Below are 22,499 nucleotides of genomic sequence, written 5' to 3'. Positions count from 1 at the left end.
TTGACTGCCAAGTTTTAGGAGACTGTTAGTTAAAAATCTACCAAGGTGTGTGTTGCCACATAGAAATTACTAAAAACATTTGGAGCCTATTTAGGGTAAGAGATTTTTGATTTAGAAAAAATGTTTGCTATTATAGTAAATGATCTCTTTCTTTATGTTGTTCTTTCTACAATTAAGTGGTACAACCTCCAACCATTACTCAACAGTCTCCAAAAGATTACATTATTGACCCTCGGGAGAATATTGTAATCCAGTGTGAGGCCAAAGGGAAACCTCCTCCAAGGTGAGTGTGCTTTCCACTTTGTTATAACTGAAAGTAAGCGTTGATATTAATAGTGGGTTAATTTCAGGTCCTGCATATCCCTAGGGTATCATTTACAGGTCCATTGTTTTCTCTCTCTGCTTAATTAAAGTCAGTTTTTTCATCTTGAAGACTCAAAAGATTGTACTCATACCCTTCTGCGAAATGCTCAAAAATTCTGGAGAGATGTGGTAGGAGCCCTCTAATGGCTCTAATGGCCATATTACATGGGCAAATCTCTTTTCTCTGGGGCTCAGTTTCTTCATCTGTAAAATAAGGAAGTAGAATTTGATGACTTCTAAGATCTCTCCTCTCTCTAGAGAGGTCTGTAAAATAGTCCTAAGTGGGTTTCCAAACCTGGCGGTGCTCAGAACTCAGGATTCTCCAAAAGGATCTTGGCATAAGCACTGCATGGCATTCTAGACTTGGGAGAGATATTAGAGACCCATATGTTTTATGGATGGGAAACCGATGCCTAGTAATGCCAGATAAATGATCCAAGAACCCACAGCTAATTCGTGGATGATCTGTAACTTGTCCTGTAATACATAGGAGTTTTGGAGAGTTGGATTATTATTAAAATGTAATGTGGAAAAAAATTTAAAAATTTAAAAAAATGTAATGTGGATTTTTAAGTAAGAAAGAGTTGAAAGTTTCTAAATATTTTATTTCTAAGTTTGTCTATTACTGGTCTTACTAAACAATTACAGACTGATACCTCAGAAAAAATTAACTGGTACTAAATATTCAAGTACATCAAAAACTTTCATCAAACATTTGCTTCAAAACAATATATTCTGCCGTATTATTAGAAACCGTGTAGCACTCAAGCCCTAATGTGATGTCATGTGATGAAATTCCCCTTCAATTTCACATTTACTGAATACCTCCTGTTACTCTGTGTAAGGCAGAATCTCTCCCTCCCAGCACTATTGATATCATGGGCCAGGTAACTTTCTGTTGTGGGGCTGGGGGTTGTCCTTAGCAGCATCTCTGGTCTGTACCTAGTATATGCCGGTAGCACCTGCCACCACTGCCTCCTGCCCTAGCAGTTGTGACAACACTACTGCTACAAGTAGAAGCAGTGGGCATGGAAAGCATAGTGAAGCTTAGAGAATCATGCTTTTGTGTGAGTGTGGCCATTGTTGATTTGTGACTCACTATAAAGTCTTTAATTATGTCAGCACTGTGACTTCTGTATAAGGGAATCTTTTATAGAGATAACACTGAGAAAGAAGAACTTCAGTTGACAATTTGAAATACTTCCTAAGGAATTTACAAAATCATCTTTAGAATTAAAACCTCTCAACATATATATAGAATCACCACTTTTAATAACCAGCATTTAAAACACTACTGAACTCATATTTTTTCCCCTCCTCCCGACCTATCTTTGCATTTATGTAATGTGAACCTTGTCTGATAACTCATGAAGGCCTTTTTTGTCACATTTCAGCCCAGAGCAAATTTTTGTAGATAGGTTATTAACCCTATGAACAATGGAGTTTATAATAAAAATGCTAATGAAGCTCTACGAGAGTGCCTAGGAGACCTACTTCCTGCATTTTCTTTGAAAAATGACAGGCAATTTGTGTGCATGATTTCTTCATTGAGTCAGATTTCAGCTAGTTCCAGTGAAGACAAGTACCTTAAGATGTGTGGCCAGCACTTAGTTTCTAAGTCATGATTCAATGAAACATTTTAGGTAAGGAGCTGATTGCTCTTTTACTGAGTATTAAAATCTAATAATTATTTCTGGAAACCCATAAACTGCTAGGAGGTTGCTAAAGAGTAATTCTGTTTCTCTGGACCATTAACAAGCTTAATCTTTTATGCATTGGGCAGCTTCTCCTGGACCCAAAATGGGACTCATTTTGACATAGATAAAGACCCGCTTGTCACCATGAAGCCTGACTCAGGAACCCTCATAATTAACATCATGAGTGAAGGGAAAGCAGAGACCTATGAAGGAGTGTATCAGTGTACAGCCAGGAATGAACGTGGAGCTGCCATTTCTAATAACATTGTCGTCCGTCCATCCAGTAAGTGGGACTGTCCACCCCACAGTTGGACCTTTTCAAAGTGTGGCTCCGAGACTCAGCATCTGTTGCATCATCCCAATACTATTACAAGAAAATATTGGCATTGATTCCAATACTTTGACTTTGTTTTACATAAAAACTATTGCTCCTTTCCGCTTTACCCTAAGTTCCTCAGCCTAGTGCTTTGTCAACACAAAATGTCTTTTATGTACAGTGGTACCTTGGTTTTCTAACGTAATCCATTCTGGAAGACCATTTGAGTTCTGAAACGTTCGAAAACAGCCGACAGTTAGGCTTCAGGATCTTGCACTCAGCGGAAGCCACGTGACATGGTCGACTTCTGAAGTGTGTTCGAAAACTGAAGCATTTACTTCTGGGTTTACAGCTTTCGTAAAACCAAAATGTTCATCAATGGAGACATTCGAAAACTGAGGTACTACTGTACTCATTAGTCCAGAATAAAACACCAGGAATAAGAAAAGTGTTTCCTCTTCAAATTGATCTAATTATTTTCTCATGTATTTTATGTACAAGCAAACTTCCTACAGCCAGATGAAAATAAATTCAGTATGAAATGGGTAATTGAGGTCTAAGAGTTATTTTGTAAAACACTTTTGTTTTAAAATTTCACAAGAAATAGAGTGGTCTCACTACCTGGATATTATTGTGGCTCTTTTTGCCGTGGTCCATACCTAAATCCTCTCAACAACCCAAGAGCATGTATTTCAAGAAAAATGACCATTTTCAGTTCTGATCATTTTTAAAGCTTTTTAAATTATATGTGTAATATGTGTTCATTATATAAAAAATTAATTACAACTGAAAAATAAATTTAAAAATTGTATCCTTCCATTCAAGAAAATAACTACTGCTCTTTCCAATTTTTTCTAGGCATATATGTTTTGTTTAAAATGAGCTCTTCTGAAGTACTATTTTATAACCTTTTTTTACTTACCTGTGATGATGTGTATTCTCATGTCAATCTCATAAGTATACTTATATAATATATAATACTGTATGATATTCAAAGGTGTAGGTGTACAGTTATTTAACAACTCTCTTGACATTTATGAGTTTTCCATTCTTTTGTGGAGAACATGCTTGTAGAGAAATTATGTTTCTTAATGATTCCATTAATATAAACTCTTAAGCTTGGAATTGCAGACTCAGAGTTTATAGTAATCATTTTCTTGTTATCTTAATGTACATAAATTCCAAGTTACTATTTCCCTAAAAGTTTAGTTTTTATTTCTAGTGCTCCTTTTCTTTTTCAATGTAGAAATAATGGAAGTTACTATTTTATTTTTAGGGTCACCATTGTGGACCAAAGAAAAACTTGAACCAATGACACTTCAAAATGGCCAGCCTTTGGTGCTTCCCTGCAGACCCCCAGTTGGATTACCACCACCTATAATATTCTGGATGGATAACTGTAAGTTTGAAAAATATGAATTTTCTTTCTTTAAGAGTCATGATTATTTGCTGTCACAATAAATTATTACCTCTTATGATTCATAAAATGTTTATAAAGTGTTTTAGAGATGCTCAGGAAAATAAATGCTTGTTGAAATAAATAGCATGTCATTTCATTCATTCACTCAATTTTTTTCAGCGCCTTCCATGTACCAGGCACTGCTCTGAATAAACCAAACATTTCCTGTTCTCACTGAGCTTATATTCTATGCAGTGGGACTAGATGGGGGTGGAGAAGGAAACAGACAATAAATGCATTTAGAAAATATGTGATGGTTGGCAATAAGTGCTTTGAAGAAAAATAAGCACAGTTTTGTTTAATTTTTTAATTTTATTGGGGAATATTGGGGAACAATGTGTTTCTCCAGGGCCTATCAGCTCCATGTCATTGTCCTTCAATCTAGTTGTGGAGGGTGCAGCCCACCATCCCATGCAGGAATTGAACTGGCAACTCTGTTGTTCAGAGCTCACACCCTAGCTAGCTAAGCCATCTGACTGCCCCAAATAAGCACAATTTTGAGACTTACAGGAATGATCAAGCAAGGCAGGTCCCTAAATATCCGGGTGTAAAGAGAAAACGTGCAAGTCCCCAAGTCAGGAGCACCTGGTGTGTGTAAAGGCAGAGGGAGGCCAGTAGGGCCAGACTGGGTGGGCCAAAGATAAAACTTCGCTCTAACAGAATTTCCGTTTTTGACTTTTCTTATTTGAAAGCACTCAGAGAAAGTATCACAAAGAAACAGAAAATATATATATATATATGTATATATGAATAAATGAGGAAATGTATTTTTCCTATTATTACATCACAACTTTTACAGATTTTGAAATAATAAGTAATAAATCAAATGTAAATGAGTGGTGTGTGACATCGTGAATAACAGTATCCAAGTGTCATTACAAAAATGAGGTCCAGTATTTTGGTCTTTGGCTCTTATTCAGAAATGATGACCTTTCCACTTAATAAAGAGACTTATACATATAAAGTCTCAGAATCATCTGAATAGGTAACGAGTTTTTTTCCATGTTATACTGCTGGCTATGTCATTTACATACATTTTAGGCTGTTGGCATAGCGTCTGGATCTTTCAAATGAAATTGCATCTGGAATATGTGAAAAAAATTCAGATCTGTATAGTGTTCTTCTTGTAAGATGACATTGTTAAGTTATTCCTATGTGCATACATTTTTTTCAAACGTAATGCAAAGGAACTCATTGGGCAGTTTAATTTGATCTACCAACACCTGTCTATAATAAAATACAGACAGAGAATAAATGTATGCTTATCTTTGATTCTTTCTATTCACTAAATAAATGTACCTAATTTTTCTGAGTTATTTTTAAAACAATCCTTTCCCTAGGGATTAATAACTCAAACCTATGAATTTGTAACCACCAGCCAAATCCCCATCTTGACCAACATGGCTAACCAGCATTCTTTTTTTTTATTATTATTATTATTAAAATTATTGGGGTGACATTGATTAGTAAACTTATATATGGTTTCAAGTGTACATTTCTATAATATATCATCTGTATATTGCATTGCGCTCTTGCAAGCTCTAGCTCCACATTTCCCTGTGTTTTCCTGCCCAAAGGAGCTGCAGGTTTTAAACCAAACTACGCCTTTGGTAACTTGTTAGAACGGGCGCCTGCGCAGAAGGAGCACAGCTATGATTCAGGCTGGTGGAGTCGCCTGGTCTGACACACCCTGGCCCGAGCCACCTGCGATATGCAGTCTTTCCTAGTTCTCTCACTTCAGAGCTGAAGAATTCTCACAGTAAAGGCTCTGTGAAATGAGTCAGAAGCTTCATATGCACATTCGCCAACCAATTGGAAATTTATACGTAAATAAGCTGTCCCACCTCCCTAAGTCCTTCATCTACATAGAAAAATTTTCCTCCAGGCCTGAGGCTAGACAGTTCCTTAACTGGGCCTGGTGAACCCGAAGCTGGGAAGTCAGTGCTGACAGTTACTCATTTAATGATGGCCTCTGTGAAGGACCTGGTGCAGTCTCAGGGCTGCAGCAGTGACACAGCAGACAACAGTGTCTGTCTTCCTGGAACTTAAATTAGCACAGGAGACAAGCAATAAGCCAGATATATGTATGACAAGTGAAATATATTGTATGTTAGAAGGTGATAAGTAACTCAGAAAAGAAAAGCTTGAGGAGGTGAGGGAGGCTGGGTAAGGAGGGCTTCTGAGTGGCATGTCTGCAGCATTGAATAGTGCCATCATTGTACCCTATTGTTCATTGCATATTTGCTGGATGATTCTTAGATCCCAAGCTCAGACAGGGTAGGGACCCTAGTGTACCCGACACCTTGCCCAGGGCCTAGCACACAGGTAGGTGCTCCAACAGTATTTGGTGTCCGACCGTGTATACAGATGCAACCCATTATAATGCGCACTTTTTTGCCCAAATTTGTGAGGGAAAAATAAGGATGCACATTATACATGGGTAGTACTAATTCTGTATCTATATAAATGTTTTTAATTTTTAAATTTATGCTAATGAGTTAAAAGTGTAACTCTAGAAATCAATAACTATATCCGTATGCAAAATAATACCCTGGAATACGATCATCGGTTTTGTTGAATTTATGACTAACGTGCAACAAGGAAGAGTTCTTGGCCTTCTATGATGCGTAAATATCGTAAATTTGTTACCAGTACATAAAATTTCTTGTACCTTGTATCTGTTCTTGTGTTTTGTAATTATTTGTTACATAAAATTTCTTGTACCATAATATGTTAATAAATAAATGCTAAAATTCCTTTATAATCCAAAAAACAAGTACCTAAATGTAAACTAATAAAAATTTGAGTTAAAAAATTAAAATGAAAGATTTTTTTCCCTGTAAGTTTGTAAAACATGGGTGCACGTTATACACGGGAGCACATTATACACTGCAAAATCTGGTATTTTCTAAGGCATGTGTGTATGTGTGTTTAATAATTAAAGACTAATTTAAATATTAGGAAAAGTCACATAACCTCTTTCGGTAAAACGTGTTTTGGTTTATACTTGCTTAATAAAACACTTTACTTGTACAACTCTAATCTCACCTCTGCCCCACTCCAGAGATACTAGGATCAGGCAGGTATCACTGGAGTTGTAATATGCCATTTTGTTTTTGCTGTTGTTGTTGTTTAGTTATTTGCTTTTACTCAGAGAGCTTTATAGAGAAAGAAAATTTCAAGTGAAATTCACAGAACTATTAGTAGATAAATTTATCTTGCTAATTTGGAAAGTGACCACTTTATGATGGAATGATCTGGATATCTCTCTGCCTTTCTCCAGCCTTTCAAAGACTCCCACAAAGTGAGAGGGTTTCCCAGGGTCTGAATGGAGACCTGTATTTTTCCAATGTTCTCCCAGAGGATACCCGTGAAGACTATATCTGTTACGCCAGATTTAATCACACTCAAACCATACAGCAGAAGCAACCTATTTCTGTGAAGGTGATTTCAGGTAAGAGTATAGCTTCCTGAATCTCTCCTTCAGTGATGTTTACAAATATGTGCAAAATATATAAACTACCTATGAATAGTGACTAAAGGACACACGTACCCTGAATACTGTATTTTAGATTTTTTGCTGTTATTACCATTACTGTTTCCCTGGTAACTTTCTAATTCTACTGGGAGTTCTGAGCATTTGCGTTGTGCTGTATGCCCCACGGTGCCTTTACCTGGCAGTCCTGCAGCTTCAGTTATATGGTCACATGTTACTGGTTGGGGGTGGCCCAGTGAATTAATGAGTTAGTCGCATACAATGTGAAGCTCTGGTTTTAGCTGGTAGGGATGGCACTTGGTTAGCATAACTGTATACGTTTGCTTTTGTTGCCCAATACTTTTTTTACAATAACTTCTCCCCTACTTTTTGCTTTCTTCATAATATTCTGTTTATTTCAGTGGATGAATTGAATGACACTATAGCTGCTAATTTGAGTGACACTGAGTTTTATGGTGGTGAGTTATGGTGATTGTAACTGATATTCTCTCTTTCATTGTAGAATTTAGTTCACTAACTTCACCTCCATGGCTATGTAACCTTATTTCTTTATGAAATTTTTAGTTACATGTTTAATACCACTAGAATAAATGTATGTTTCTTCTGAAATTTATAAGCTTGCAAACATGTCACTAAAACATTTTTTCATGTTGTATGTATAATAATTAAAATTATTGTAGCTGTTTTCATGTAAATAACCATTTCACATGATTTGGAAAAAATCTTTCATGTATGTTCAGGATTATATTTTTCATTTTTTTGTCTTGTTCATACATTTTTCTCTTAAACTAAATAATGATTGGCAGGGTGCATTAACCTGTTAGAATACTAACTCATCAAAGTCTTAGTAACTTTTAACAACTCATATTAAGTGGACTTTGATAGGAAGTCATCACAGTTCCCATCTGTTTTCATATGACATTATCGGTATCACATAATTAGCAATAGTATTTCTCTTAGTTTTTTTTTCAAATCTGGTTACTATCTTCAGTGGAAGTAATCTTTTAAAAAATAGAGCATTTAACTTCATTCTTTTAAAAGGCAGGGTACAGAGTCAATCAATGAAAATTATGGGTTCTGGATATGGGGTCTTCTTAATTATCTTATTAATTTTTCACTTTTGAGATATGAAGAAAATAATCACAGTATTATCAATGACCAGAGTAGACATACCACAACTTCTGTCTTACTTTATTTTACTTTAATATACTACTGAAAAATAGAGGCCTCAAAACCATTCCCAAAGTGATCTCAGCGGGGTAAGTTTTCCTCCATTGTCTCTAAAATCTTAGAAAAACTCTAATTTCTCCAAATAATACTTTCTCTTGAATTCAGTTTTTTCTTCTGAGAAATGAGAATACTTCATATATTACCTTTCATTCTTTATTTTGTGAGCGTCAAATAGTTAATGCATTAAAATGTTAAAAAAGAACTGTAAAGGGCTATAGAACCTTAATATGGTATGATTTCTACTTTACTTTTTTCTGAGAGGTCATCAGAAGGTAAGGCCACATTTAGGCAACATCTCCATAAAAAAGAAGGTGGCCTGTATAAATCTCCCTGAGATCTCTGACTTGAGCCCTCTTTATTTTTTCATTGAGGAAACCAATTTCAATTTCTATTCTTAATTTATGACACAATTTGCCAGACCTCTGTCAGTAACTTTCTAGTTTTGTTTTCTTTTGTTTGCAGTTTGGGCATTTTGGTATGCTAGATGTCCACCACAGATTTATCTCCATGATTAATCAAAGGAATTGACTATAATATCGTCTATAGTATAAACCTAAATACACCCTCCATTATCATACCTTTCAGAAAAAACTAGCATCTCCCAAATGGTAGACAATTAATTTTTGCTTTTACCTGAGCACTAACTTTAAATGATAGATAGTTTGAAAACATGATTTTTCTTTCCATGTCTACACTTTGAAAATTTTTCTAACCACAAAAAATTCATAAACATGTAACCCAAATTAAAGCAATGTACAAAAGGAAAATAGTCCTTACTATTAGTGCTTATGCAACCAGAATTGTTTCTTTTTCTGGCTGAGTGAGCAACGGCTATTTGTAAGGCAAAGTATGCATGTGTAGTTTAACAAATTTCACAATGTTAAATGGTTTTGAAAAGGGATTAGAATTTTTAGATAGTAACTATGTTTCTAGAAATACATATTCATAACTTTTAATGCATATTAATTTTCTCCTTTGCAGCTAAATCAAATAGAGAGAGGCCACCAACATTTTTAACTCCAGAAGGTAATGCAAGTAACAAAGAGGAATTAAGAGGAAATGTCCTTTCACTAGAGTGCATTGCAGAAGGACTGTGAGTTAACACTTTCTGTCTTGATGTACATTTCTTATAAAAACAGTAAATTGGTAGAGAAGTATTAATATCATAGAAAGAGTCATTGTCTTATACTAATTCCATCAAGCATCAAGAGAAATCTGATAATTATGTATAAAATAGGTCATATGAATCTTATGTTATTAATATTTGTAAATGTAATAGTGCTCCTCTTGAAGTAAGAATCAGTAAGGACCCTATGACTGCTATCATTATAATTTTTCTACTGTGTGTAACAAACCACCTCAAAACTTAGCGGCTTATTAACAATAGCCACTTATCATTGATCATTTGTCTACAGAACTGCAGGGAAGTTGTGTTATAATGGGCTAGATCTATTATAACACAACTGAGCAGATTCGGTTGAGCCTGCTCAGAGGTCTGCTAGGTGGCTCAGATATGGGTTCACAGTTCTGAGGGTCTGCTGCTGACTGAAGGCAGGGTTAGGCAGAGCAGCTGAGCTCTTGGCCTTGAGTTTCTCACATCCCTCTAACAGTCTAGCCCAGGCTTATTTTCCTAACAACAGAAGCACAGGCGGCCTCTTCGGGCCTAGCCTCGGAACCGGCACACTATCCCTTCCACTACTTCCTATTGGCAAGTCACAAGCCCAGTTTCTTTCCAATGTCTCATCTATGCACACCTCAAAATTGATGCCACCCCAGAACCCATGTGCCCTTAACAGGAGTTGTGGGAGGCCTCCCTCGCTCAGATACAAGACTTATGCCTGGCACAGAGCAAGTACTATTGATATGGGCGCATTGGCTGAAAACATTTGCTAGAATCTCAGAAACATGCTGTGATCACGTCATGATCTGTGCTCTCCTTGACCTGCTAACTCAACGGTCTCACATTTCTTCCCAGAATCAGCCTCCAGGAGTTAACTTTACTGCAGAAGATGCGTGGAAGCCTTTGCTGGCCATGTCATGAAATCACACTACACACCATTCGGTTCCTCAAGCAATTGAAAACTAGAAAAAAAAAAACACAAAAAAGCCTTTTAAAGATACATTAAGTATATATCTTTCCCACCAGAATTAAAAACAAAACCCTTGCAATTTTCATCATCATTGTGTGAGAAAGTGGGTTACTCTACCAACCTTCAACCTTTTGGGAGTATGCATTCTCACAATTTAGTGATTTCCCCTTCCCACAAATGATATGTTATATAAAAAACTAAAATAGGGTCAGTATTTGGAAATTTCATAAAACTTCCAAAATTTTTTAGAACTTCAGAATGTTATAAAACAAAGATAACACTTACAAATCACAAGGGTAAGACTCATAGAATCAAAATATTTATAATTCCTAGCACCTACTCAGTGGAGTACTGGGCCTCCAGAACAATTCATGAGTTGGTTAAGCTATGACCTCATGCTTTTATTCCCATCGCCCTCTCACCTCCGGATCATATGAGATGCAGATTAATGTGACTATAAGGAAACACCGTAATATGCTCTCAGATTCTACATATGTTAGTATCTTCAACTTTTCAAAATGATTTCACATTTTCTGCCTCTTTTTATATTCACAGCATCTAATCTTAGAAGCCATTTCATCAAATATATATGTTCAATTATTTTTTTTCAACTAAGTAGGCCAAAATCAATTCTAAAAACGAACAATTAATCCCACTTGCATTTCTAATGACAAATATTGTGACATTCTTGAGGGCCTGGACCACTCCTTTTTGTTTTTATCTTTCCAACACACAACTCAGTGCTTGATCTATAATTCAGTGCTTAGTAAATGTTTGTGTCAAATGGATTTTTATTTAACCCTCATGAAAACCTTCTAAAGTTACTTAATCAAGTCAAGCATTATTATCCCTATTAAGACAACTAAGGAAACTGAGGCCCAAAGAGGTCAGAGGTCCAAGGTCAGAGAGCAATTTAGAAACACAGCTGGGACTTGGAAGCAGATCTTTTAGCTCTAAGCCTGTGTTCTGGCTTTTCTTCTGTCTCTATATTTCATAGTGTAATAAGAAACATATATGAGAGATAGTGTGAGTAATCCATGCGTTTGATCTATTCTTATCAATTGGTGTAACATTTGAAAATATCACTAATAATGAAATTAAGAAAAGAGTGCTTTTTCCCTCATCATTTCATTTACATCATCAGATAGCCTGCTATGAAATAGAAAAATTGTTCCTTTTGATATGGAAATGTGTGTGAAAGTTCCTGGGCACAAATATGTATATCATCTCTTTCTCTGTGCATTTTAAAATCCAGCTGATAAAAAATTATAACTCGATATCAGTAATTTAATGGTAATTCTTTTGATTGACATAGTCAAATTTTCCGGGAGTGCCTCGTTGATCAGGATTTGAAGAAAATAAATAGGTCAATGCAGTAACGTAACTCCTGCATTCGCACTGCATCTTTGAAGTCAAAGTTCATGGTGTCCATAAATTTGTATAGTTCTGCTTATGTGAAAATGGTAGCTTACAGCCTTATATATAAGGGTTTGAGCATTATTTATAAAAGTGTGATGCTAGTTGACGTACCTATATATTTCTCATGGTCTTTATATAAAGAATTTGTTATAAACTTGCAGGAAAATTCATCCTCAAAAAAAAGTTAGGTCATCTTATTTTTTTGTAACAGCTTTATTTATTTATCTTATCAGGCCTACCCCAGTTGTATACTGGATAAAAGAAGATGGAACACTGCCCATCAACCGGACATTTTATAGGAACTTTCAGAAGACTCTGCAGATCATTCAGGTTTCAGAAGCAGACTCTGGAAATTACCAATGTATTGCAAAAAATGCATTAGGTGCCATTCATCATACCATTTCTGTCACAGTTAAAGGTATATCGTTGTTTAAAATGCATTGCTCTTGCCTTCCTGAGAGGTCCTAAATCTTTACTTAGTATGCCTTTGGTGTTTTTCAATAATAATAAATGTAAGTTTATATCAACATTCATGGTACCTTCAATCTCATTGCCATTTATAGTGCATCTAAATCAGCTTAAAAAGTCATTCCCTCAAATCTTCCTTACAGAAGAATCCCAATTAATAAATGTAGAAAGAATGAGGGAAATAGAAAATCACCATTAGAATCCCAGTTATAGCTATTGCAGGCAAAAGCCATGATGAATGCTAAAGTTAGTGGATGAAAACTTAAGGAGAAACAGGATATTTGCTTAGCCTCAAAGTATTTCTCCCCCACCAAAAAAAAATAATAATAAGTTAATTACTGAGGTGGTTTTAACATCTGGTCACACATTTCTTTTACTACTCCTCCTTTAAGGAGGTAAAGCTTACTTTCCCTATCCTTGACTGTGGGCTGGACTTACTGACTCACTTCTAGTGCAGTGTGGAAAGCAGGGAAATAGTAACTTTACAGTGGAGAAGCCTGGCAAGCATCACCTTCACCAAGTGATCAAGATTAACACAGCCAGTAATAAGTCATGTTGATATCATGTACGCCCTGATATGATGTAGTCAGAGGGCCCATCACACCAAACCTCAGTCTAATCGTGAGAAAAAAGACAAACCCAAGTTGAAAGATGTTCTACCAAATAACTGATTAGTATTCTTTAAAAGTCTCAAGGTCATCAAAGACACAGAAAAACCAAGAAACTGTCAGATTGGAGGAAACTAAGTAAGGAGACGTGACAAATAAGCACAATGTGGTATCCAGGACAGGTCCGGGGACAGAAATAAGACATTAGTGGAAAAACTGGGAAGTCTTGGTAAAGTGTGTAGTTTAGTTAATGGTGTTGTACCAATGTTAATTTCTTGTTTTGATAACTGTACCATGGTTACGTAAGATGTTAATATTAGAGAAAGCTGGATGAAGGGATGTGGAAACACTGTACTCGTAAACTAACTGTGCAACTTTTCAAAAAAGCAAAGTTTTTTAAATTGCTTCCTGATTTTATAATTACATATATTCTATGGGGCTCAGATTTAAATGCATGTGTTTTATCCCTATCTGTACCTATAAATTGGTCTAAACCTTAGGTAAATCTGTCACCTCTTTGATGTCTGACTAATTTAATGTAAAATGAGATGATATTTGTATCAAAAGGTCTAGAAATAATACATAGGTGTCAGTGAGTTGCTTTAAACATTCTTTTGAAAATCTGAAGAATTCTCTGAAGCATCACTTATAAATGTATTCACTCTAGAAAAATTAAACTAACAAATGTTTTGTAAAATACATATTTTCATTATTAAAATAGTTCAGTATACTAAATTTGCTCAAATACTTATTTGATTCAAATTTTTGTGTTTTTTTTTCTTTCTTTAATAAAGCGGCTCCATACTGGATCATGGCACCTCAAAATCTTGTGCTGTCCCCAGGAGAGGATGGGGCCCTAATCTGCAGAGCTAACGGCAACCCCAAACCCACAATTAGCTGGTTATCAAATGGAGTTCCAATAGAAAGTAAGTTTCCTTGACTGGCTGGCTCCAGTTGCGGTATATTTTCAGAGCATAGCTATGTCTCAACAGGGAACAAAATGGTGATAAAATAATTTAGATAAAGGAAGGGAAGCCATGTATAAGTTAAACAGACACCAAAGTACCTTTAGGTTTTTATCTTACTACCTTTAGATGTTTATTATAACTGAATATTGTCTACTATTAACATAATGGTATGTTAATTGGGACTTGGGAATAGTTCTTTTGTTTTTTTACATGAATCGTAGGAAGCATGACAGGATCAGACATAAACATTACTGAAAAGTTCAGATTATCTTCTTTGTTCAAAATGTGAAGTGATTTGTGGAAACATCATAGGAGTCAGAGGGAATGAGTGGGGAGGCTAGGAATAGAGCCAGTGGCTACAACAAGGATGAGAAACATGGCTGTCTTAATTTAAAGTGCTCTCATTCCTAAGTATAGCCCAGATGTTCCCAAGTTCTCCAAGCTTCAGAGGTCACCATCCCATTTCATACCCAAAGAACACATCTTCTGACCACTGTCGTAAGCAGAATGCTCAGTCTTTGACAAATTTCCCTCCCCGAGTATTGCTGAGATCATCCTTGAGCCATTCTTGTACTGTCCTGGCTACCGCGTGTCACCTCTTCTGCCACCTTCCCTGGACCTCTCCCGGCTCTTTCTCTCCACCAGCTGCTCCGGGCTGCCATTCTGCTGCCCAGAATAGTGCCCTAAAATGTGGCCACAGCCCCTTCCATTAGTCTCTTAATCACAGCAGTGACCAGTTTACAAAACTCATGTGAATGCCTGAGAAGAGTAGGAGGGGATTACAGCAAAGGAAGAGAGAACTGGAAATGGATATTGCACCGCTCTGCCCCCAAGTTCACAGCCATGGCGGTCCACAGAGCCCACCGAGTCTCCTTTTTCTCGACCCCGCCCACCTCTAGCGCTGCCCGCTGCAGAATCGTGGACTGTTTTCCCCTTATGGGAGTTCAGACCTTCTCTTAGACTCAGAGAGAGAGGAAATCAGTTTCTGTTTAAAACCCAGCCTCGGGTTCACCCTCCTGTCAAAGCACAGTAATTTGCCAAGATATTCTTTACTCACAATAAAAACAACCTTCAGGCATATGCTGAAGAGCAGGTTGGATCTCCATTGCCTTCGAGCCAGAATCAAAGAGGGGTTCTACTTTGACACAACCAAAAGTTTCAATAAACTATCTTTCCTGAAATAGTCTTTATTTACCCTAAAATGAATCTAAACTCTGCTGGCAGATCCGAAATGGCGCAAGTACTTGTTTCTCACCATCAAGGTCATACAACCATGGGTCTAGACTGACTAAGAGCACCTTGTTCTGTATTTGTTGGGAGCATTTGTCACACAGTAATGATAGTCACTTGCTGCATGGTGACATTTCGGTCAATGACAGAACAGATCCCCATCATTAGTGTTCTGTGACTGTATTCTGAGACCTACAGCCTGGGTTTACTGTAAAAGGAAATGTGCTCCTGGGAGAAAACACATTCTAAACAGGCCAGCAAATGGGGCTTAGATGTTTCCACTCCCAATTTTAACCATGATCAGAATCAGGAAGAACTGCAGAGTACTTTGTGGTTGTGCATTGGGAAGCTGTTACCATCTCAGAGGCATATGAGTGAACATGGAAAGAAAAAGTGGAAGAAAGCCCAGAACTTAAAAAAAAAATTTTGTAGGACAATACCTGATTAACTCAGGAATGCACATAGAGTGGCAACAAAGGAAGGCGTGTGCTCAGCACTTCCGCCCCACACTCTGAAGCTCAGAGGATCTGTGTCCATTTACGGGAGATTAACCCTGCACCTGAGATCCGGCTTCACTGAAGCCAAGTGGGAGGGGCCACCATCTAGCCACTCAGTGGGACAAGCAGGGGGCCAGGGAGTGCTGGAAAGATAAATTCTCGAGTTGGCAGCCAGAATGTAATCTCGAGCAGGGAATGTTGAGATGGAGGTGCGTCAGTGACACAAGAACAAGAGGAGATTAAATAATGAAGCTGATCTTTCCTCCCGATTCTCTCAGCTTGTTGCCCTGCAAAACCCACATAGGCAGTGCCTGCAGTTGTAGTAAGACCTTTGAAAATGCAATTGTAGATACTCTGCTTTAAATGAAGTATTTTGGGAGAGGATCAACTGTGAAAGTCCTACATTTTTGGGGGGGTGGAGTGGCACAGCACAGTGGCCCTGGGAGACGGGTTAGGCCTTCTTCTGTAACCCCAAATCACCTGATTAGGTCCAGAGCAGAAAGAGTTGGAACATATTTCTTCTATTCCCCAAAGTATTTGTTGAGTCCCCACTAGAAGGAAAACAGGAGACTGACCAAAAATGGGATCCGAATTCTACGGTGCCTACAGATCCGGGATCCCCCAATGTCTGGTGTTTGTCAGAGTTGTCACTCTGATGGACGAGCAAGGAGAGAAAGTCCGTGCGGCATGGCAGCAGACAGGGGTCCTGGCCTCCTGGCCCCGTGGTACCAGGAGCAGGGGCTGTATGTAGACACCAAGGGGAAGTGAAGCATCCCTGAAAGGTGTCTTTCTCCGCGTTTGGTGGCTGAGCTAAATGTGTGTGGGATGCTGTTTGGAATCTAATCTCATGACTAAGGTGATGAGTGTGAGGCCCCAATGTGGATCCCATAGCTCTCCGCATGAAGATACTGCGAGGATACCACTGTTCCCTGCCCTTGGCCTCCCCAGCTGGGCCATTTACAGCTTCTGCTGAGTGGCCTTTTGGCTACACACTAAGTCATAGACAGCTAAGTTCCAAGTGAACCCTACGTGATCCTCCCTTGTGAGAACTCCCCCTGATCCAACATAAGGAGTCAATGAGAAAGATAACTGTCAAAAAATTGCTGGAAGTTCGAGGAGACTTGTGCCTCTCCCGTTTCTGCCCTGCTTGATATTTGCCCCATGAACTTGGAGGCCCACGAACAGAATGGCCTTTGAAGTTCAGGACCAGTCTGGAAACGGGACTGGGGCTTGTTTCTCATCTTCAGTTTGCTGAGTTGTGCCCCCTGCAGCATATGGCCGCACAGCATTGGCATGGGAAGGGAGTCTGACCCTCAGGGGGGCCTAGGCTGGGCCACAGAAGGGAGCTGGGAGCACAGGCGGGCTGCCGACAACACCTTCCACCTAAGAGGCTGCAGAAACCTTGGGCAGACCAGCTGCTGTGGGTGGAGCAGGGGCCAGCTGTGCTTCTGCAGCATCCCCGCCAGGTGCCACAAGGTGCAGACACTATCAGGGGACCATATTACCAGATACACAGCCTCCCATTCCTGACTTGTGAGCACTGGCACTCCTCCCATTTCTGTAGGCTCTGGCTGCCAAGGGCACGTAAATCCTATGAAAGGAGAAGCAGGGTCAGGGAGAGAGAGGGGTAAAACTTGGGTTTTGTTATCAGAATACAGTGTCATTGATTTGTGACTGTGCGTTTCAGACCTGGACCCTGCTGTTTTACAAAACTAGGAGAACTAACTCAAAAACTGGGCTCTAATCTCAATGTCCTCCAAAGCTCTGTCCCCACAGGAATGGCCAGGTGACTTTAAATTTTTCTTGAAGCAACAAAAAAAAGACTGTATTAAATATGGAATTTGCCCCAAACCACCTAAAATATTGTTTAAACAACTTACAGAAGACTGGAAAAAGAACAGAGCTGTGCAGAGCTGGTACCACAAAGGAAATTTGACTTTACTACGTGACCTGCAGTGTCTGGGAAGGGGTGGAAGCAGAACCCAGGACCCGACAGGAAGTGTCCCTGGCCAAGGCCAAGGCCGTAGGCACCGTGGTTCCTGTCCCGGTCTCAGAAGGCAGCAGGAGAGCCTAACGCTTGGAGGTCTTTAATTGTGTCTGTTGTGGTAGATCTCAGATTTGTCCACATGGAAGTACGTAAGGTCACACCATTATTATGTTAAAAAGTTTCTTTGCTCTAAGACATAAAGAGGGAAAGGAATGAAGGGAATGAGAATGGACAGAAGACCTCATTCTGCAACAATCACATATAATGCTGACATTGCAGGGAGAGATTGACAGCCATTATCCCATAAGCTGCCAGGGGATGGAGGCATGGACCAGGATCTGCCCAAAATTCCAAGGCATCTTTCTTCTTCCTTTTCTCAAAAGTAAAGGGCTCAGTTGGCATCTCCTGATAGGGGATGAAATAAGTAGAAGAAGAGGAAAATTCATCTCTTCACCTAGAGATTTGTTCTACATTACTCTCAAGTGTTTAGATTTTTGGAGATGTTTATAAATAAACTAACTCAGAAAATCTGAGCGTTAACTCATGTTAAACAAACCAGTAGGTGCTCCAGTCTCTAGTTTCTCATCCACAAAATGCATATACTATCTAATATTTTTCACAAAATTCTTTTTAAAATAAAATTATGTAATAGATATAAAAATATTTTTAAAATTTATAGTACTCTATACATGTAAGGTGGCACATATTGCTATTATTCTCATTATCTAAATATTGGAAGCATTTGTAGTTTCACCAGCCATGTCAGGAGAGTTAGGATAAAGGAAAGTATTGTTGGAAGGCTATTACCCCAGATCTGAACCTTACCTTTGGGGTTTTAAGTTATATGTGATGATTCTATGCTCTTAAATTTTTTTCTCCAGTGTTCACTTATAACAAATGAAGTTAGTTCTTCCCAGAATTAATTATTATTCCTTTGGATAACTTCGATTTGGATGCTGGAGATTTACTCCCACCCAGTAGCCAGCACACAGGATCCAAAGGCTTCAGATATCCCTGCACTAGTGATTTCATTCTTTGTCCAAGTACCAACTGAGCCTCCATATGTCACTGGGACAGTTCCTGGGTTTACTTGTGTTTCTTTAGTAAGTGCTTAAGGAAAATGTAGCCCAAACCCTATGGAGAGAGACCTGCTTATTCACTAGTCTTACCTAAAGGGTTTATTGTATTCCTAAATTAATTCTTTTCCAAAAATAAGTATTCAAAGACAGCTCCATTTAGCAGAAATAAGGCAGATACAGTCGGATGCCTTTGAGCTAAAGAATAACATCAAAAAGTACAACTGTGAGCTGCATAAAACCTTTTTACAATGGCTTATGTTGTGATTGTGATTCCCACCACTGTGGGAAGATTATTCTACTGGTTTTGTTCATTGGGCTGGGCTTCCGCATTCATGGTGATATAATTTTTTTTATATAAAGGATATGTAACATAAAACTTAGCTTCTTAACCATTTTTAAGTGTGAAGCTCAGTAGTATTAAGATGATTCACATTATTGTGAAAGAGATCTACAAAAACTTTTTCGTCTTGCAAAACTGGAACTCTATACCCATTGTACAGGGTGGTGTAACTTGTAAGAGCTTGCTATACCCAAGGAATTTCAGGAACTCTTCTCACTCCATCTGCTTATCCATCCAGAGAGCCAGCACAGGGCTGTCTGGGCCTCAGCACTGCCTAAAATGCTCATCATGCGCTGCGGCCCTCCACTCCCTGGCATGTCCACAGAGATGCAGTCAGAATGGACACGTGAGGGTCACTGAGGGTCCCCCCAAGCAGTCCCCACACTGAGTGCTCCGTGCTGCATCCTGAAGTGCTCACAGTAATTAGCAGAGAGAGAGAGAGACTCAGAAGAGCTGCTCAGTGGATGGGCATTCCTGAGAGTGTGTCAGTCAGAAAGACCTGACAACAGCCAGCTTGGGATCTGGAACAAAGAACATGGCTGCCCTAAGGTATACTGCTTTCTCAGGGTACTGACTCTCTACCACCACTGTAGTTCATTCCTGGGTCAGTGGGGCATTGCTGTCTTATGCGGTCATTTATTGATGAAATCTGTACCCTGTTAAAGGAAGGAGAACTTGTATTTGTCTTCTGGTTGGAAGAACATATTTCCTAAGGCAATTTTGAAAATATTAGAGGCATAAACAGATAGATAGGAGCTAAGAAGCCAACTCAAAGTACTTTGGCATACCCCGATCACTAGTTGAACTAACTGGCATATCTAAGATGATTTCATATATTCGTTATTGATGATGATCAGAGTGTCGGACAGCTATGTACAGAACTGTATAATGCCAGTTTGATTCCTCGACTCCCGCAAGGGATGGTGGGCAGCGCCCCTTGCAACTAAAATTGAACATGACACCTTGAGCTGAGCTGCCACTGAGCTCCCCGATGGCTCAGTTGGTTGGAGTGTGTCCTCTCAACCACAAGGTTGTCGGTTCGACTCCTGCAAGGGATGGTGGGCTGTGCACCTTGCAACTAGCAACGGCAACTGGACCTGGAGCTGAGCTGTGCCCTCCACAACTAAGACTGAAAGGACAACAACTTGAAGCTGAACGGCACCCTTCACAACTAAGATTGAAAGGACAACAACTTGACTTGGAAAAAAGTCCTGAAAGTACACACTATTCCCCAATAAAGTCCTGTTCCCCTTCCCCAATAAAAAAAAAAAAAAAAAAAAAAAAAAAAAAAAAAGAACTGTATGATAGTAAATATATGTGGTTTTAAACCACAAAGTTTGTAGTAACTTGTTACAGCACTAGTAGAACACTAATGCAGAATGAGTAAGCATAATACTTTGAATATAAGTAATAAAATAAGGATGAATAACCATATTTTGGTTTATTTTTATTAAAGTGAGCTAATAAATCACAGATTAGCCAAATTTTTGATATTTTAAAGTGATAAAGGTGTCTAAATGCAGTGATAATTATGTTTAAGATGCACATACTTTTCCTGTCATCAAAGAGAAAAGATGGTATTTGTCTTTCTCAGTCTGACTTATTTCACTTAGCATAATACCATCTAGGTCCATCCATGTTGTGGCAAATTGTAAGATTTCATTCTTTTTTACAGCAGGGTACTACTCCATTATATAAATATACCACAATTTCTTTGTGCAATAGTCATGTGAGCTCACTTATATGTGGAGTTTAAAGAACAGCATAAACAAGCAAACAAAACAGAAATAGACTCAGAGATACAGAGAAAAAACTGATGGTTGCTAGATGGGAGGGGGTTGGGAGATGGGGGCGAAGGTGCAGGGATTAGAAAGTACAAACTGGTAGTCACAAAATAGTCACGGGGATGTGAAATACAGTATGGGGACTATAACCAATAATGTTGTAAAGATTATTGGTGTGCAATAATGGGGATGCAAGATGGGTATTGGACTTATCGAGGGGAACATTTCATAGATCATATAAATGCCTAACTACTGCACTGTACACCTGAAATGAATAATAAAATAAAATAATAAAATAACATAGAGAAAAGGTGGTGTTTAGAATGAAAGTAAAGTCTACTTAAGTGGTTCAAGTTGCAAAAGCAGCTTAAGAGAAAGGGTGCTGTTCTTTAGTTTTGATTTTGATCAGCATGCTGAGACACACACCATTATCCCTTTTAGTGCGCTTTCAAAGCAATGTGAGGTCGCAGCCTCAGGTTTACTATTCACAAAAAGGAATTCATCTCCAGTAGCACTTCCAAATTGTTGGGCATGCCCTGGACTAAATTCTCACATATTATGTTACCCAGCCAGTTCCATTCCATTTAAGTAAGGACCAATCCTGTTCTTAACATTTTTTTAAGTACTTGAGAAATTTTAAGTACCTTTAAGAGAAATTTTTCACAATTTATTTCTATATCACCCTCAGGAATTTTCAAAGCAGGAAAATAAATATTTTCACATTTGATTATTAGGCCTATATTTATTTATCCAGTTATTTCAATGAGACTCTTAAAATACAGATTGGGGGGAGCTAGAGGGTTTCTATGTTTTTTGACTAGTTTTTACTGTCTGCTCTTGATAATTAACTTAATTAACTTCTCTCCTCATAAATAACCACAGTTTCTTTGTGAACAAGGCGATGTTTTCCTGAATTTATATTGCAATTTTCACTGAACTTGTGCTTTTCTGTTCCTGCATCCCTCAAAATAATATTCAATCTTACAGAATCAATCCATTTAAGGCTAAATGAATATCGAGTCTACACCCAGGATGATAAGTGAAAGCTAAATTCTGAGGAAGAAAAATTATGGCTTCTGCCTGGGTTCTTGGTATTGTCTTTCTTACCGGATATACCTAAATCAGTGTGTATTTCTCTTCTGCTTACTATAATGTAGACCTCAAGCTTTACTTCTTCTAAGCAAAGAAGAATAAATATATATTTTTTATTTTTACACCCAAACAGTTGCCCCTGATGACCCCAGCAGAAAAATAGATGGCGATACCATCATTTTTTCAAATGTTCAAGAAAGATCCAGTGCGGTCTACCAGTGCAATGCCTCTAACGAATATGGATATTTACTGGCAAATGCATTTGTAAATGTGCTGGGTAAGCTCTTCCTTTATTAAAGACATGGCAAATTAAATTAATGACTTCTGTTGTTTCCATTTATTCAGCAAAAATGTGTAGAGCATCCACTGTATGCAG

The 22,499-nt window shown here is 38.2% G+C and overlaps 1 protein-coding gene across 32 annotated transcripts in view; it reads left to right on the top strand.

Annotated features, from left to right (window-relative positions):
* Nucleotides 1-22,499, top strand: part of NRCAM (neuronal cell adhesion molecule) — a 299,706-nt gene that overhangs the window by 233,173 nt on the left and 44,034 nt on the right. For 24 of the 32 annotated variants that reach the window (XM_088797816.1, XM_074340572.2, XM_074340564.2 and 21 more), the window contains 9 exons: nucleotides 178-283; nucleotides 2,147-2,343; nucleotides 3,653-3,775; nucleotides 7,119-7,289; nucleotides 7,733-7,789; nucleotides 9,543-9,654; nucleotides 12,304-12,488; nucleotides 13,941-14,072; nucleotides 22,257-22,400. In XM_088797816.1, coding sequence (XP_088653942.1) covers nucleotides 2,205-2,343; nucleotides 3,653-3,775; nucleotides 7,119-7,289; nucleotides 7,733-7,789; nucleotides 9,543-9,654; nucleotides 12,304-12,488; nucleotides 13,941-14,072; nucleotides 22,257-22,400 — 1,063 coding nt within the window. In that variant the 5' untranslated portion in view covers nucleotides 178-283; nucleotides 2,147-2,204. The remainder of the gene's footprint in view (nucleotides 1-177; nucleotides 284-2,146; nucleotides 2,344-3,652; nucleotides 3,776-7,118; nucleotides 7,290-7,732; nucleotides 7,790-9,542; nucleotides 9,655-12,303; nucleotides 12,489-13,940; nucleotides 14,073-22,256; nucleotides 22,401-22,499) is intronic. The other 8 variants (XM_074340575.2, XM_074340571.2, XM_074340565.2 and 5 more) reach the window with 1 other exon arrangement.

This window comes from Rhinolophus sinicus, chromosome 4 (assembly GCF_057876585.1).
Source record: "Rhinolophus sinicus isolate RSI-liver-muscle chromosome 4, RSI-T2T, whole genome shotgun sequence".
Classification (NCBI taxonomy): domain Eukaryota; kingdom Metazoa; phylum Chordata; class Mammalia; order Chiroptera; family Rhinolophidae; genus Rhinolophus; species Rhinolophus sinicus.
The sequence above is the reverse complement of the archived record's forward strand: the minus strand, read 5'-3'. Positions and strand labels throughout refer to the sequence as shown.